The 15487-nt window shown below is 41.7% G+C and overlaps 1 protein-coding gene across 1 annotated transcript in view; it reads right to left on the bottom strand.

The window, feature by feature from the left end:
* Positions 1-15487, bottom strand: part of Spock1 (SPARC/osteonectin, cwcv and kazal like domains proteoglycan 1) — a 570527-nt gene that overhangs the window by 315119 nt on the left and 239921 nt on the right. Inside the window, exon 3 of the mRNA XM_004632236.2 lies at positions 1019-1064. Within this exon, the coding sequence (XP_004632293.1) occupies positions 1019-1064 (46 nt within the window). The remainder of the gene's footprint in view (positions 1-1018; positions 1065-15487) is intronic.

Raw genomic sequence — 15487 nt, 5'->3', positions numbered from 1 at the left:
TTCAATGTATAAGATAAATATATATGTGAAAAATTTAACACCAAGTGTGCTGGTAAGAAAACCAGAGCCTATAGGGAATGATCCAGCAGCACAACAAAGCTGAATGAAGGAGGCAGAAGGAGGCATTCTGTGCAACATTACAGGTCAATGCCTCCCTCCAAGTTGACCAGCATAATCGCATCAAATACTCATTTCTTGGAACTGAAGCCAATCCTGAGACGCATAAGCACTTTGAGACATGTAGGCAATATTTTTCCTCAGAGTTTCAGAATTCATTACATACATGCATTTCAAGTACAATCTACCATCAAATTCAGCAGTAAGGTCCACACCAACAGAAGGCCCTCATGGGACAAGGGGAAGAAAAACAGGATTCATGGCGGGTCTTCACTGCATCCTAAATAACTCACACAAGGACACAATTAGTGATTTACAACAACCTTCCTAAGTCTGTGCTTGCTGGGCTGGTTGAAAAGGCCTTCTGAGAACCAGACTTAACCTCAAGTAGTCAGTGAGTCAATACTGAAACAAGCTTATGTTTAATAACCACGAAGAAGTTTTTTTATAAAAATAAATAAATAAATAAATAAAACATCATTGCCCTTAAAAATATCCCAGGATTAACCTTTGTTTTTTAGGAGAAAAGTTTCATTGTTATGGTTCATGTGGTTTGGGGAACAACTCTAGACATAGTATCTTCTGGGAACCAAAACACTAAATTCAGCGCTGCAGTTTGCCATGTTAGTCTGATAACCATTTCACTATTTTTCAAACAAAATCAATAATTGTACTGGTCAATTCAATTTAAAAATTGTTTAAATCTGTCCTAGTCATAACCTCAGACAAATCTAATTTTATAAAATAATTTCTACCACTCCACTCAATTCAGTCCCCAAAGTCAATAAAATAAGACACAGCTAGTAGGCTGTGCTGGGAGAATTAACCTGGAACACAAGGAAGAAAACAGTAAGACAGCATTTCCCTTGGACTACACAGAAAGAAATGTTGCATCCTTTACCTTGGTCAAAGGGCTTGTTGGGATTCCAGTTTCTGAAATAATCATCCTACAAAAGCAAAAAAATATAAAGCAAAGGTCAGATTTCAGGAGGCTTCTCACATAACTGTATAAAAATTTGTCTTTCTCCCCATTTCCCAAAACACAAAGGAAAACATTTAGCTTAGATATCTTTCCCCAAACAGGTATTAAGGTGCAATCAAAAATATCTATTTGCTTTTCAAATTCCTTTCATTCAAACTCTACATCTTAAACATAGGAAACAACTTAAACATTTCACTCCATATGGAAAAGAGCACTGTGCTTCTTGGCTTCACACAGACGCCCAGACCCCTTTCAAGTGAGTGCAACATGTATGCCATCCCTGATACAGTAGGTGATGCCTGGCCACTTTGGCCTATGATTAAGCCTCTGTGCTTGTAATAGCCAATAATGCAACTGTTAACATTTATTTTTATATGGAGACATGTATTTTGTGGTGCACAGTTCCAGAGTTGCAACGCTCACTAAACATAAAAGCACAGACTCATTCAAATGTGAGAACTGACCACTGGCCTATGTTTAGCTTTATATCATTGTTCTGTGTATGTGGAAGGATGGAAAACAAAGCCTGGCCACCCTGATGTATTCATGCCAGGTCTTTCTTGCATGCACCATGTATCAGTTGATCTGAGGCTGGGGAATTCATTACCTTGCAGTTGCCTAGGCCACTGCATCATAGGCATATTAACCTCTTCCCTTCTAACAGCTCTGTCCATCCTCCCAAATCTCTACTGTGTGCTCACTTGATCCTTCCTGGGCCTGCATAAGTCCCATTAGTCCCCAACATACACATACACACACACACACACACACACACACACACACACAGAGTCAGCAAAACTGAGCAGCTTGCCATGAGAAGATGTCTGTCATTCCTAGACATCATCCCCATACCTTAGGGAATTGGCCTCTTTTTAGTTAATATCCAGTTTATAAAATGTGAGGGCTTGGTCCAGAAACTCAGCATGATGCAGACATTCTCACAAAATTAGGCCTCTATTTCTCTTCTGGAGAAGTTAATGTACATCAAAGTGCACAATTAGTTTAAATTATTGTCCATGCTGTCTCCTGCTGCAGTTGATCTCCAGCAAAATCTCCTGTGAATTTTATCAGCCTCTGTGTTGTTCAATTACCTGGCTTTATTAGATCCTGGTTAGTTCACCTAAGCCCTTAAATAGATTGTAGGAAACTGCATTTAGAGTAAAAGCAGAACATATTGCTTCTTGGCCAGTGATTTCACTTTCCAGAGCATGAATAAACATGAACAGGTTCCTCCAGAGCACAGAGATGCAGCAGTAAACTATTTTTAACCCCAAGGAATTGGCCCACTTTGCTGTGGCCTTAATTTTAGGGCCTTACTATCCTTGTACCCAACTGGTTAGGGAGCCTTTGGTATCTACACAGTGAAATAACACTGAGAAAGTTTAAAACAAACTTTTGGCAATATCCCTCGCCATTTTTTATTTTAAAGATAATCTGAATGTTTTGGAATTGTTCTGTCTAAACAAGGTAAACAGCATTAAATGATTTTGCATTAAGGGGATGGATGATATGTAGGAAATAGAACTTGATTTCTCAGTTTGATGGCCACTATAACCTTAGCCTTATACAACCATGCCTACCACCAAGTGAATCTGTTACTACAAACAAAGGTAAGAAGACAATAACCTCAGATGACCTTATTGTTGCCACTAGAAGAAAAAATAACAAACAGTGCATGCATCCTTCTTACCATGGTTCATCCATGCTCTCTTCACATAGAGGAGAGCATGTGGAATCTTATAAAGTGTTTTCTACTGATGTGTGCTGTGTTAGGACATGGAAGCCCTTGGAAGCTTAAGATGTGTGTCCAACAGGACAGGACTGGAGCCAAAGACAAGTCCTTTAAATTTCACATGTCACATTCTCTTTGATGTCAAAGAAAGGTTGTATCAAATCTCAAGAATGGACTATTCCCTAATGATTTCAACATATTTTATAACTTGGATGGAACATGAAGCCTTACTCTGGACTTTGTCATTTTCCAGATTAACTATAATTACCATTTGCACATATTTCTTGGGGGAAAAAAATCACAGTTTTAAGTATAAAGCCTCTAAAAGCAGGTTATCTCCATTAGAACATGTAAAACTCATTGCAAATGTAATAATAGCACCTAATTATTGCGAAATGTGAAAGTACACCTTTAGTGAGAATTCATTGCGCAAAATTAGTTTTGCAAACAGCCCCCTTGACCAGCAAGGCCAAGCAGAGACAGAAAATTATTCCCAGTACCTGATGGCCTCTACCCTGCCTTGGGAAAGTAGAAGACTGTCAAAGCAAAAGCCAATGAGCCAGGAGGTGATCAAACCTTTGTTATGAACTTGGTTCTAGCTGATAGAAGACCCCCTATCAGGAGCCAGCATGACTAAGGCCAGGAGTGTGTATGAAACACTCTACAACAGCCCCTGGTGATGACCACTAAGCACTAGGGAACAGGTTTTGTAGCAGTCATTATGCCAAAAGCAGAGCATGAGAAGTAGGCATTCTCATGAATACTGTGCTACACTTATTAGCCACACAGAAGTTCAGTAGGCTGGGGCTGCTCTGATTCATTCACCCATGTCTGGGAGGATTTCTGGTGAGGCAGCAACTGAATTCATGTGCAAAAAGCCAAAGATAAAAGAAGACCCCATGCAGAGCTTTACCTCCTAAGAATCTGCTCTTTCTTGTGTTCCACCTAACAATCAGTATGCTGGAAAAACACAAGAACAACTGTTGGTAGGCCTGAACCAACACTCTACCAATGCCAAAGGTAGTTACCTCTCCAGGGCCCAAGAGCCAAGTGCTACTAGCTAAGCCTTTCTATAGTCTTACTTTCTATTGGAATAGAAACACGTAGAGTATGTTTTGTTGTTGAATCTTTAAGTCCCCACTCTAGGAAGTAGGAATTACATGAAATTATGTTTCTGCTCTACAGACTTTACAGGTCAGTCCAGCGAAGTGCAGGCCTTTCAGAGCCCTTATGTCTGATCTTGTTCTGGCCTAAGAAAGTTGCAGCCTGTGGAAATTCAGAATGTGGTGAAAGGCAAACTGGACAGGAAACTTTACTGGTAAGTATCTGCTTGAGTTGGCCTCTTGATTTATAATTTTATCTAAAAATGTAACTTTAAAGAAAAGAGTTACAAATATCCTACTAATTTTAAATATAATCCAGACCAAAAAGATGCAGATCTAAATACAGTCATTTATTAAATCCAGTTACTCCCATTACTGCATTTCACAGGTTGAGCACTGAAAGATAGCAATGCTACTTTACATGTATTTTAATGGACTATGCTGCAGACTGTAATTGTGCCAGGTCTCTTACAAGGCAGAGTGAAGAACAGTCTTGCTCTAAATTCTAGCGAACGCTTATGAAGAAAGGCTGATTCCATTTCTCTATACCAAGTCACAAGTAAAACTTGGCCAACTCTATTTTAGAATTGTTAGAAGTCTGGAAGAAACAATCAATTTAAACAGTGGCTCAAACTCGAGCCTACTGACTGATGTCTAAAATCATGAAGCATGCTGGGGCAGCAGAAAACATCCTGAGAAGTCCTGAAAGTCTACATGAAGGCTAGCATAAAAAAGTGATGAATCATTATGTGCCCAGAATGAGGAAAAAGGACAGATATGATACTGGTGGCAAAGCAGAATCAGATACTGGTAGTGGTTATGGCTATCACTATTTCTTTATCCTCTGTAGTTGAGAACAGATAAAACCATATTTTTCCATTTGTCTCACTAACTAAATATTCCACTACATAGGACTGAATTCTATACAATATTGGCTCCCTGCAGCTGTTTGCAAAGAAAATAACTATGGGTTCAACTACTTCAGAGATAGAATCTGTACTGGTCAGCATCAATCGGAAAGAAAACCTGGATGGATGGATGAATGGATGGATGGATGGATGGATGGGGAGTGAGAGGCACAGAGAAAGAGAGAGAGAGAGAGAGAGACAGACAGACAGACAGACACAGACAGAAAGATAGAGATACAGAGATATAAAGAGATACAGAGAGACAGCCACATATATCATATATATAATAGACATTAGTGAAGATATATTAATATATAATAGTCATACTGTAAAACATTTGAAAAATTGTTAAACACAGATTTTATCCTTGTCATTATTCCATAAATAATATGTTGTAACAATTGTTTATAAAGCTCATACAATTTTATTAGATATTATGAGGAGCCTAAAGATGATTTAAAGTATATGGGGTATGTGCTTGGGTTCTATGCTACCACTATGCATAGTTTTGTTATCCTCAGTGTCTCCTACAAATATTATCTGATGATTATACATATGAAGAGCATTCTGGGCATGAAGCACATCTTTAATTCCACATCCTGAGAGGCTGAGACAAGAATATCATAAGTTCAAGTCCAGGCAAGGTAACTTAATTTACAGAGACATTGTCTTAATGCTAAAAAAAAAAAAAAAAAATTAATGGGCTGTGGATTAGGATATAGCTCAGTGTAAAGGTTCTGGGTTTAATACTCAGTAACACCAACATACGCACACAAATGCACACACACACACACACACACACACACACACACACACACTTGGACTTATTTTTATGTTTTTGGCACAGGGTTTCACTATGAAGCTCAGACTTGTAATGATCCTTCTGTTTCATTCTCTTCAGCACTGAGATTACAGGCATATGTCACCATGCCTGGTCTTGGTGGCCAGCTCAGCACACCTAGGGGTGGGGCATGTGGCATGTGGTGCCAGGGATTGACTCCAGGTCTTCAAGCTTACCAGGCACGCACCTGGCACTTAGACCACTGAGTTATCTCCCCAGCCCCATACTTCCACTTATAATGCATCCTTCAAAGATATCTTTAAGTCTGCTTAATATAAAATGATGCCAAAATATTCCTCTTACAATGTAGGTGATTAAGCCCCTTCATATGAGCCTAATCAATGAGAAAGTCCATGATTCCAGCTCATTTTCAGTAGGAACATGAATTTTCTTTTCCTATGCCACAGCTAACAGCTGATACAATTTAGCTCAAATATTCTCCAGGGATTTTTCTTTCAAGATATACCTATTTCAGCTCCAACTCTGAGGAAGAGCTAGGGGGAAGAACCAAACTGAAGCCACACTGGGAACCCAGCTGCTTTGGCTGATGATTATGAAGATGAGGGTGTAATTTATTATATACCGTGGCGTCAGATACCTCAGACCAAAGATGTTTAGCTTACATGGAACAGATAATTTCTCCCTCATACATATTTTAGCTAAACTGTTTGAACCCTGCAGTTTCATGTGAAGAGTACCTGAGATAATACAAATTACTAGGCTGGAAAATAAATGGGATGTTCATTTGTCTTGACCAAGCTTGAGCAATACCATAGCACAGAAGGAGGCAAGGTGCAGTGAGGACAAGGCCATCACTCTGGGGTCATGTGTGGATCCACTGCAAATAAATCCACACAGGAAAAAGTGCTTCCTGCAAGGTTATGGGAGCTATGGCCAGATTTATAGATGTTACACAGAGGCAGAGTATACTTTACCAAAACCAAAACCTTTAGAAAGAGATCAATAAAGGGACTGTGGTCAAACTACTCTTAAGGGAATTGGTACAAACCAGCTGATTTCATTTTCAGTCTACCTAACTGGGGAGACTAGGAAGAAAGTCTGGTTTGTGGGTGGGATCAGAACCCATAAAGGTACAAACTTTCTTTTGAATCAAATGGCACAAGCACCTGCCTGATTGGGCAGAGCCTTGAGGCTTCCCACACACTTCTCATAAGACCCCTGTCCACCAGTGTCTGGGAGCCATGTATGTTAATCCATTTCTACCCACACATATCACCCCTCTCCTACCCCATCACATACATTACTGGACCTGGGCTACTTCTGGACAGGGTGCATCTTACTCACCTGCTTATTCCTTAAGATACTCAATAACATGCAATAAATCTTTGTTCAATTACATCAAATATAAGTAAAGTGTCCCAGCTTTATTAACATCACTGTAGTCCCTGTGAATTTCCCATAACCATTACTGGTGTGTGTAACTACAGGTGGGCGTATGTTTATACACTCACTCTAAATCACTTTCATCCCAAACAGTGCAATTCTTTGATAAATTGGTCTGACATTTGGTGTAAAGTCCTGCAGGCCTTAGACAAAATGATTTAGAAAATAACAATGTCAGTTGCTTTGCTCTTTCAATAAATAACCCACCAGTAAAACACAGATAATAGCTGACAATCATATTTGTACTGTAACTAATGAGAAAAGATAAAGCAGTAAATGGACTGTTTATATGCATTTGATAAATTGCATCCCTTGGATATACCAATGAAAAACAAAAGTGTGTAGTACTAGTTCACTGAACAAAAACAAATATCTACCACTGAGATTTAAGATTTAGGAGAAAAATTACATTTTTTATTTGGCAACTACTTTGATACTGTGTCTACATACAGTTGAAAAATCAAAAACCTACCTCAACTTCCTGAGTACGAAAGCATTATAAATGAGAAAAAATAAAAGAATCATATCAAACAATAGGAAAAATGTATACATTTTTGATAATTGCATCTAATTTTAAATTCTTATAACATTAGAAACATCATACCCAGATATTGTCTCTTAAGTCACCTACCATCATTTCTTTTAAAAGGTCCCAACATTCATGGAGTTTATGGGAAAAGATCGGAGGTTCAGAAAAACAAAACTAAGAGAAATCTGAGTATGCGCAACAATTTATGCACTATTGAAGAACAGTTAACAAAATCATGATGAAATTCAAGCACTCGGCTATCATTACCATCTGTGGAAATTTCAAATGTATAATTGCCTATGCCATCAGACCAGACAAAATTCAATAAAAATTCCAAGATGATATCCAAGACTGAGAATAACTTCTACATTTCTGGGGGAAGGGGGGAATCATTTTGCCTTGCTTCTCCAAAATAGTTTCAGAAAACTTCAATCCTAAGAAATATATGTATTTATAGTCTTAGGAGATATGTAAAATGAATTGAATTCATATGGCCCTCCAGCTCATCAAAGGATTATAGCCACCATACAGGGCTCTCTCTTTTTGGAGACTTTCTATCTTCCTCTGTGAGTCCATCCAACCTGGGGAGAAAAAAAGTGGCCCACTAAGTTGTTCTTTTCCCACAAAGAGAAAACTCAGTCTGAAGTTCCTCCTTAAACTATACTCTGAATTTGAGTTTTTCTTTGGGGAATCTGATCAGGTATATAATGTTCTACTTACATAGCACTAAAACAGAGGGTGTCTCCCCAGACTCAAAACCATCAACTTCATTAGTCAAGTTATCAAGTTGCCTGAGCTAAGTAAGAGTCACTTTCTCAACACCCAAGGAGAGGCAAAGACAGCACCATGGAATGCAAAGCATCAGAGATGCTGTACACAGGGCAGGGCTTGAAGTAGATGTGGGTTGACATTCCAGCTTGGGCAGTTACCAGCTATGTGGCCTTGTACAACCCTCTGGGCTTCTCTAAGTCACTTTCTTTATCCCTAAAAACAAGACCACTTGAACCTACCTTGAAGCTGATCACTGACTTGTGACATTGATGCAAGGCACTTAGCATGTTATCTGTCACATAGAGTTATTAGAAGATACACACTTTCATGTATACTTCCTGAGGCTCAAGGTGGTTGGATGTACCAGGCACAGAGAAACAACATAAATAACCTTAATTAGCGCAAACATTATGGGGTATAATGTGAGCTACAAGAATGAAAAATGGGATAGGGGCAGATGGAGGAGAAATAGGGAAGGGAGCGATGGGGAAGGAAATTAAAAATAAATAAATACAAGAGGGGCTGGGGAGATACCTCAGTAGCATAAGTGCTTGCCTGGCAAGTGTAGGGGCCTGAGTTCAATCCCCAGGTCTACGAAAAAAATAAATAAATAAAAGATACGAGCTGTGGTACGTGCATGTAACCACTCCCCAGAAGACTGTAAACTGCATAAACTGCAAACCTGTACCAATAAAATAAAAACAAAATTTAGAAAATGATAAAATTTCAATAACGTGACTTCTTATACATTTAATTTTACCAATTAGAACCAAGAGAAAACCCAATTGCAACTGAAAAAAATTACAAAATATTTTAAGTGTGTACGATTATTAATCTCATGTAATCTCACATATGAAGAGTACTTGAGAAAAAGCTCAATAAAACTTAAAAAGTTGATTTTCAGTCATCCGTTTAAAGGCCAGATGCATACTCTATAAGGTTCAGTGAACCCATCTATTAAATACAACATATTTATTAAAAAATAATAATAATACCTATACCAATTGGGTGTTTGGGTCATTAAAGTGTGTCACTGTGTGTGTGTGTGTGTGTATTTTATGGTGTTGTAGTTTAGGCTGGCCTTGCACTCACTTGGCAGCCCAAGCTGGTTTCTAGTTAGCAACAATCCTCCTGCCTCAGCCTCCAGCGTGCTGGGATTCCAGGCATGCATCACCACCCCCAGCTGAAGTGTGGCTTCTGAACCACTGTACAGTATTGCATAAACCCACCATATACACAGATTAAAGTTTCAATTATGGCTCACTGTGTCCTAATAAGGTGACTGGGTCTGAACAGGAAAAAAATTTGTATAATCATCAGTTTGCCCAGAAGAAGCAGATGGAGAAGCCCCGAACAGGTCTGCCTCATTGGCGCACCAAACAAGGCCCTTGTCATCTTACAGCATCTGAAGTTTTATTTTCCAGAAAGAACAAATTAGACTGGCTTGAGGCCCAGTCTTGTCCAAGTATCACAAATTCCAAATTAATTAGGTCTGTCATCTTTCTGAGAGTGGCCCCAGCTCCCTAGAGCCTGGCAGGTCTTCATGAACACAGCTGCTACTTTTTAGAGAAAAAAAAAACAAAAAACCACACACAAGGACAGATCCGCTTGCCCCCTGACCTTTGACCTGTCTGGGAGGTTTAGCTTGAGAGACTGGGGAAAGTCACTGTTCCCAGCCTTGGCTGAAGTTATGGTTTGTATACAGGTGTCCCTCCAAAGCCTCATGTAGTCTTGTAGCAGCTTCTGGAGTTTGTGATTGATTACTGTGGGTGTGGATGGGCGCCTGCCCTGGGGTGGGTGATTTGCATTACAATGTAAGGTGGGAAGAGAAGCTAGTGGCTTGCGTTGCCCCTACCTCTCCCTTGCACTCTCACTCTTTCCGCCAAGAAAAGTTGCTTTCTGCTATGCGCTGCTCTGCCTTGGACCCAGCTGAATATGGACTGAAACCTCCAGTAACTGTGAGCTAAATAGTTTTGAGTGTTGGGTATTTGTGCCGGCAACAAGAGAAGAGTAACTGGGACAGCTGAACAGGGGAATTTGGGGGGTATTTCCAGTCATTGATGCAAGAGACACAGACGGGGGACTGGGATGTGGCCTCCACTTTGGGAATACGTGTAGGCTTTCCAGTGTGCAAGGTCACACACTAATCCTACAAGCAGCATGCCAGTAAAGAACGCCAGATATTCTCTTTCCCAACTTCTGGCACTTTCCACAGCCATCTCCATCCTCTACCCACACAGCCTAGCAGAGGTGTTTTCAGCTTAGTACATAGAGTCCTGTGTACTAAGTCCAAAGACTTCTATTCACTCAGTTGCCCAGTCAAGACCGGGTCACAGGATAAACTCTTTTCTCCCCCTTCCTTTGATCAAGTCCTCTCCACACTCACCCCCAAATCTCTCCCATATTACCCTGCTTCTCTGCATGAAGACCGTCTCTCTTTCAGTTCAGGCCTTCAGTTCGTCCTGCACAACTTCCATGTGCCCTGCCCAGCCTTTCTGCTTCCCTTGGTCTCTTCCCATTCTCTTCTCCATCCTGTCCCTACAGTGCCCTTCAAAAGGATGGACTGATCACATGACTCCCCTGCTTAAAATACTGGAGTGGCTCCCAGGCTCAAACTAAGCCTTACTTACAGGGCTGCCAAGGCCTAGGCCCTGGAAAATCACACCCCAGTACAGTTTTCCTTCCAGCTATAAATGACCTGATTTGGGGACCTTCAACAGCCCAGTTTCCTTACCCCCAAAGTTCTTCCTATGCTCTCCCTTCTTTGCCCAAAACACACTTCCATGGCTTGCATTAGCTACCATGGAGTGCTCTATCCAACCCCAATTTAAGATGGCTTCTTTAGGAAGCTTTCCCTGCCCCCATCACTCTGAATCCCACAATGTGATCTGCGTCACCCCTGGCACTCCCAGCCGCCCACACCACAGCAACAGAGACACAGACAGGGCAAGAGCAAAGCTTGCTGGCCTGCAGGTAGGACCTCTATTCCCAGAGGGGTGTCTGTTTTCAACAGAGTTGTAACAAGCATCCACTGAATGAGAAGAGACAACAAATCCATTCTTGCTGGCTATTCATGTCTGGATCTTCTTCCCCTTAGACTCAAGCTACGGGCTCTCTGACTGGTGCTTTCTCAGGAAGGAGAAATGGGCAGCTCCCTCAGAGTGATGCTAGCTTGGACAGCGGCAGGCCCCTGGGACCAGCACGGATGGTACTGGAAGGCCTTCGAGGGATGGGTCTGGTTGCAGAGGAGAAGTACTGGAGCAACCTGTGTCTGATGAATTCACCCCACATCTTCTAATCCTGAGTCACCCCACAAACAGGCAGACTTCATGACTTGGATCACCATAGCCAGGTTGAAATCTAATGTAAAACTGAGGACTTGAATCAAATGGAAGCACAAGTTAAAAAGTTGAAGTCAAATTTAAAAGTCAAAGTAACCGTAATATTAGTAAAGCTCTTTACAGTAATAATGGGAGTACCACTCTTTGAGTGGCTAGAACGTGTTCACCACTGTGCCAACCTGACCATGATTGTTTCGTTTAACACTTGCAGTAACCATCTAGGACAGACACAAATCACCATCCCTGCACTGTTGTCAGGGAAACTGATGCTTAAAGAGACAAATATACTACAGAAGGCCACAGAGCTAGTGAGAAGCCGAACCAGGATTTGAACACCGTTTTGTTTGACTTCAAGAATCACGCTTTCAGCTCCTGGCATCCTCCCTTAGCAGTACCCCGAGAAGAGAAGCAAGGGAAATGTGGGAAAATTTGAGACCCTGGAGAGGGGCAAAGGGCTGGCTACTCTGTGGAATGGATCATGTGCATACAGGAGACACTGAGGGAGAACACAAATCAGAGTCCTCGCAAAGGACTCTCATTACCAGTTTTGAAACTATTCCTGTGTCTGAAGCCTCAGCTTTCCCATCTGTGAAATGAAAGAATGAAAATGCTTAGCTCACACATTCTCTGTGAAAGTGGACAGCAAGCCCATCTGTCACTGGAGCCCCAAAAGAGCAGGCAGGATGCCCTGGCTTCCTGATCCACACCTATACCTGCTGAGATGGCTCCCTAGACAGCTGCTAGCCGCCAGCCTCAAGAGCAGGTGCGCAGGAGACTTTTGCTCTCACGAATGGAGGAGGGCTGATGCTCATACCTGTCCGTACCCGCAGTCCCAGGAGCCCGGTTCAAAGTGGCACATCCAGCCCAGCATCAAAGCACCACACAGAGGACGTGGCAGCCTGGCAGCAGGCTTCTCTCTGAAAACCTGCAGCCACAGACTCTGCATGAAATTTTCATCAGAGGCACAGTTCAGCTGCTATAGTTCCTCTTGGCCCTGCCATTCTGTGTCCTCTCTTTCCAGGAACATCTGGGAAGGACAGCAATAACGACTCCCTTCCCTGTGTCTGAAGAACTGCCAGCACCGCTCTGCCAGGGATCCTGTGCATCCTGCCATCCCAGTCTTTTGACCATTTCCACAGCAGATAATTCTCTCTGAAGACTCCAAAATATATCCATCAAGGTTTTCTAATCACTATAAGCTAATGGTCTCACAGTCAGGATTTGAGAGTTATCATGTGTAATGAGGAATTTCTGAATTGACCTTTCCCCCATGGTAAGAAGGACCTAGAGAAAAGCAGCTTCCAAAGCAGTCTCACATTCCTGGAGCCACAACTTGCCTCTAAAATCCCCTATGAGCTTCCCCCGCTCTGGTCACAGGCATCAGTAAAGCCAAGGCTCACCAAGGCATGGACTGAAACCTCCCAACTAAGCTTCACTCTCAAAGGCTGAGGAGACCTGGGTCATAGGTCTCATCTCTCAACAAGCATTGCTACTACTAGGCTGTTGATAGAACAGTCTCACACCCCCAGGAGTGCCAAAACACTGTCCAGTGGACACAAGAGCTGCCACGAGGCACTTCAGCCAAGTGTCACACTTAAGAATTCCCTCCCCTGGGCCTATCTCTTGTATTGCACATTTAGAGAGAGGGTATATTTATGCCACAGACAAGACAGAGAGATCAAAGAACCAGAAGAGTTCTGTCTTCAGACCACGAGCAACGCACATGAGTCCCTTGGTAGGAGTCCAGCCCCTACTATCGAGAACCCACACACTAGTCTACTGTTGTATTTCCCCCTCCAAGTAGGTTTCTATGATCTGGGCATGTTTATTGGAGGCTTGGGGACCAACAGAGGCAGAGTGACGTTAAAGAGGAGAACGAAGCTGCTGCCAGAGGTTTGAGGACCTAAATCCCCAATGAAAGGAATTTTTGGATACAGGCTTAGTTCTCAGTACCTGGATTATGATAGAGGAATCCCACCAGAAAGCAAAGGGAACAAAGGAGAAGCTCACTCTAAATGTTCAGTAATCATGCAGTATATCTGCCCTTGTGTTAACCCACAACAGATAAGAATAACAACCAACACCAACCTTCAGGAAGTTCATGCTCTTCCTAGAGAACCAGAAATCCAAGTAGATGAAACATGATCAATGTGATCATTAGAAACATGATCAGTTACCGGGATAGAGCAGGAAAGTACAGTTATTCTGGGGAACCAGAAAGACTGTACTGAGGAAGGATCGTCAGCTGGATTGTGAAGGACAGGCGGTGTTGCAGGCAAGGAGCATGCAAAAGGCAAGAGAGGCCATCTAAAAGAAGGCACCCCACATTTACGTGTATGTGGTCTTTCCAGCAACTGCCTTCAGCTCAAGGACAGAACAGTGAACCGTGGGTCTGGGATGGATGACAGAACAAAGATAACTGGATGCCCCCTGTCAGCTCTGCACCTCATGGTCTGCCCTCTTCTGTGGGACTAAGAAGCTGCAGTGACTGTGTCTGGCTGTTGGGGAGAATGTGCTCAATAATAATTACAATTCATCACCTCAGCCAGAGTCTAAGAAATGACACAGTGTTCAAAAGAACGTACTGACCCATGGAAATTAGGCCAGGGCCAAGATCAAGCCCACACCCAGCCCTTCCATTCCATCAGCAAGGGTCCACATGCCACCTGTTCTGAACATGTGTGAGTCATTATGAGATACAATTAGAACTCACTGGCCTGGCTGCCTGCCCCGCCCTCCTCTTAATGAGACATACTGTCAGCTTGTACAATGTCCCTGTATTAAATAATTTAACATCTTTCCCTCTTAAAGAGAGCTCACTCACTCAGCACAAGGCCTATGCATTGTGACCATGCTCTGGAAACTAGGACCTTGGAAGTTCCCCCTCCTAATCCTGACAACAATAACAATTAGTGGCCTATTTCTCTCATGCAGACTTTGAAAGGTCCCTATCTTGTTTGCAGGGGACAGGGAAGAGAAAGATGAACAACTAGAGTTTCCTGCTTTATGTTTTGTGTTTTTTTTTTTTAAATCAAAATCCTTCAGGATAAAATGATCAGGTAAGATCATTTATATGGTAACAAAATCCACATCAATAAGGAGATATTTATTTTCTATGGAAGAGCACTAAACCGACCAAAACCATGTAACACATTTTATTTTTATGCTTACTTTTCATTTATTATTTGGAGAATAACTATATAAGTCCCTTCCAGTCCTAAAATTCTATGATTCTAAATATGCCAAATAGTAAATCAAACTATATAAGTCCCTTCCAGTCCTAAAATTCTATGATTCTAAATATGCCAAATAGTAAATCAAATACCTGAAAGCTCTGTAGAAAGAAGGAACAGTTTTTTACAGAGTAGCAGAGACTAGTATTGTGCTGGGAAAATCCAACATGAACCAAAACAATTACCTGTTTCTGCTTTGATTTTGATTTTTTCTTCCAAATTTCAATGACCTAGTATGACAGTAATTATGTCGCAGATCTTTAAAGTCTCTCTCCTATTAAATAATTTATAAACTTTTGGGCTGAGGAGGCAGTTCAGCAGTCTAAGCACCTGCCTAACAAGTGCAAGGACCTGGTTTGATCCCTGGCACCACATGCCCCGTGCCAAGCCAGCCACCCAAAATGGGCATGGTGGCACATGCCTGTAATCCCAGCACTGGGGATGCTGAGACAGGAGGATCACCAGGAGCCTGAGGTATGTAGTGAGACCGAGTACCAAATAAATAAATAAATAAATATTTTTTTAA

The sequence above is a fragment of the Octodon degus genome, unplaced genomic scaffold (assembly GCF_000260255.1).
Source record: "Octodon degus isolate 3935 unplaced genomic scaffold, OctDeg1.0 scaffold00048, whole genome shotgun sequence".
Classification (NCBI taxonomy): domain Eukaryota; kingdom Metazoa; phylum Chordata; class Mammalia; order Rodentia; family Octodontidae; genus Octodon; species Octodon degus.
Note: the sequence above shows the minus strand (reverse complement) of the source record. Positions and strands in the feature narration are given on the sequence as shown.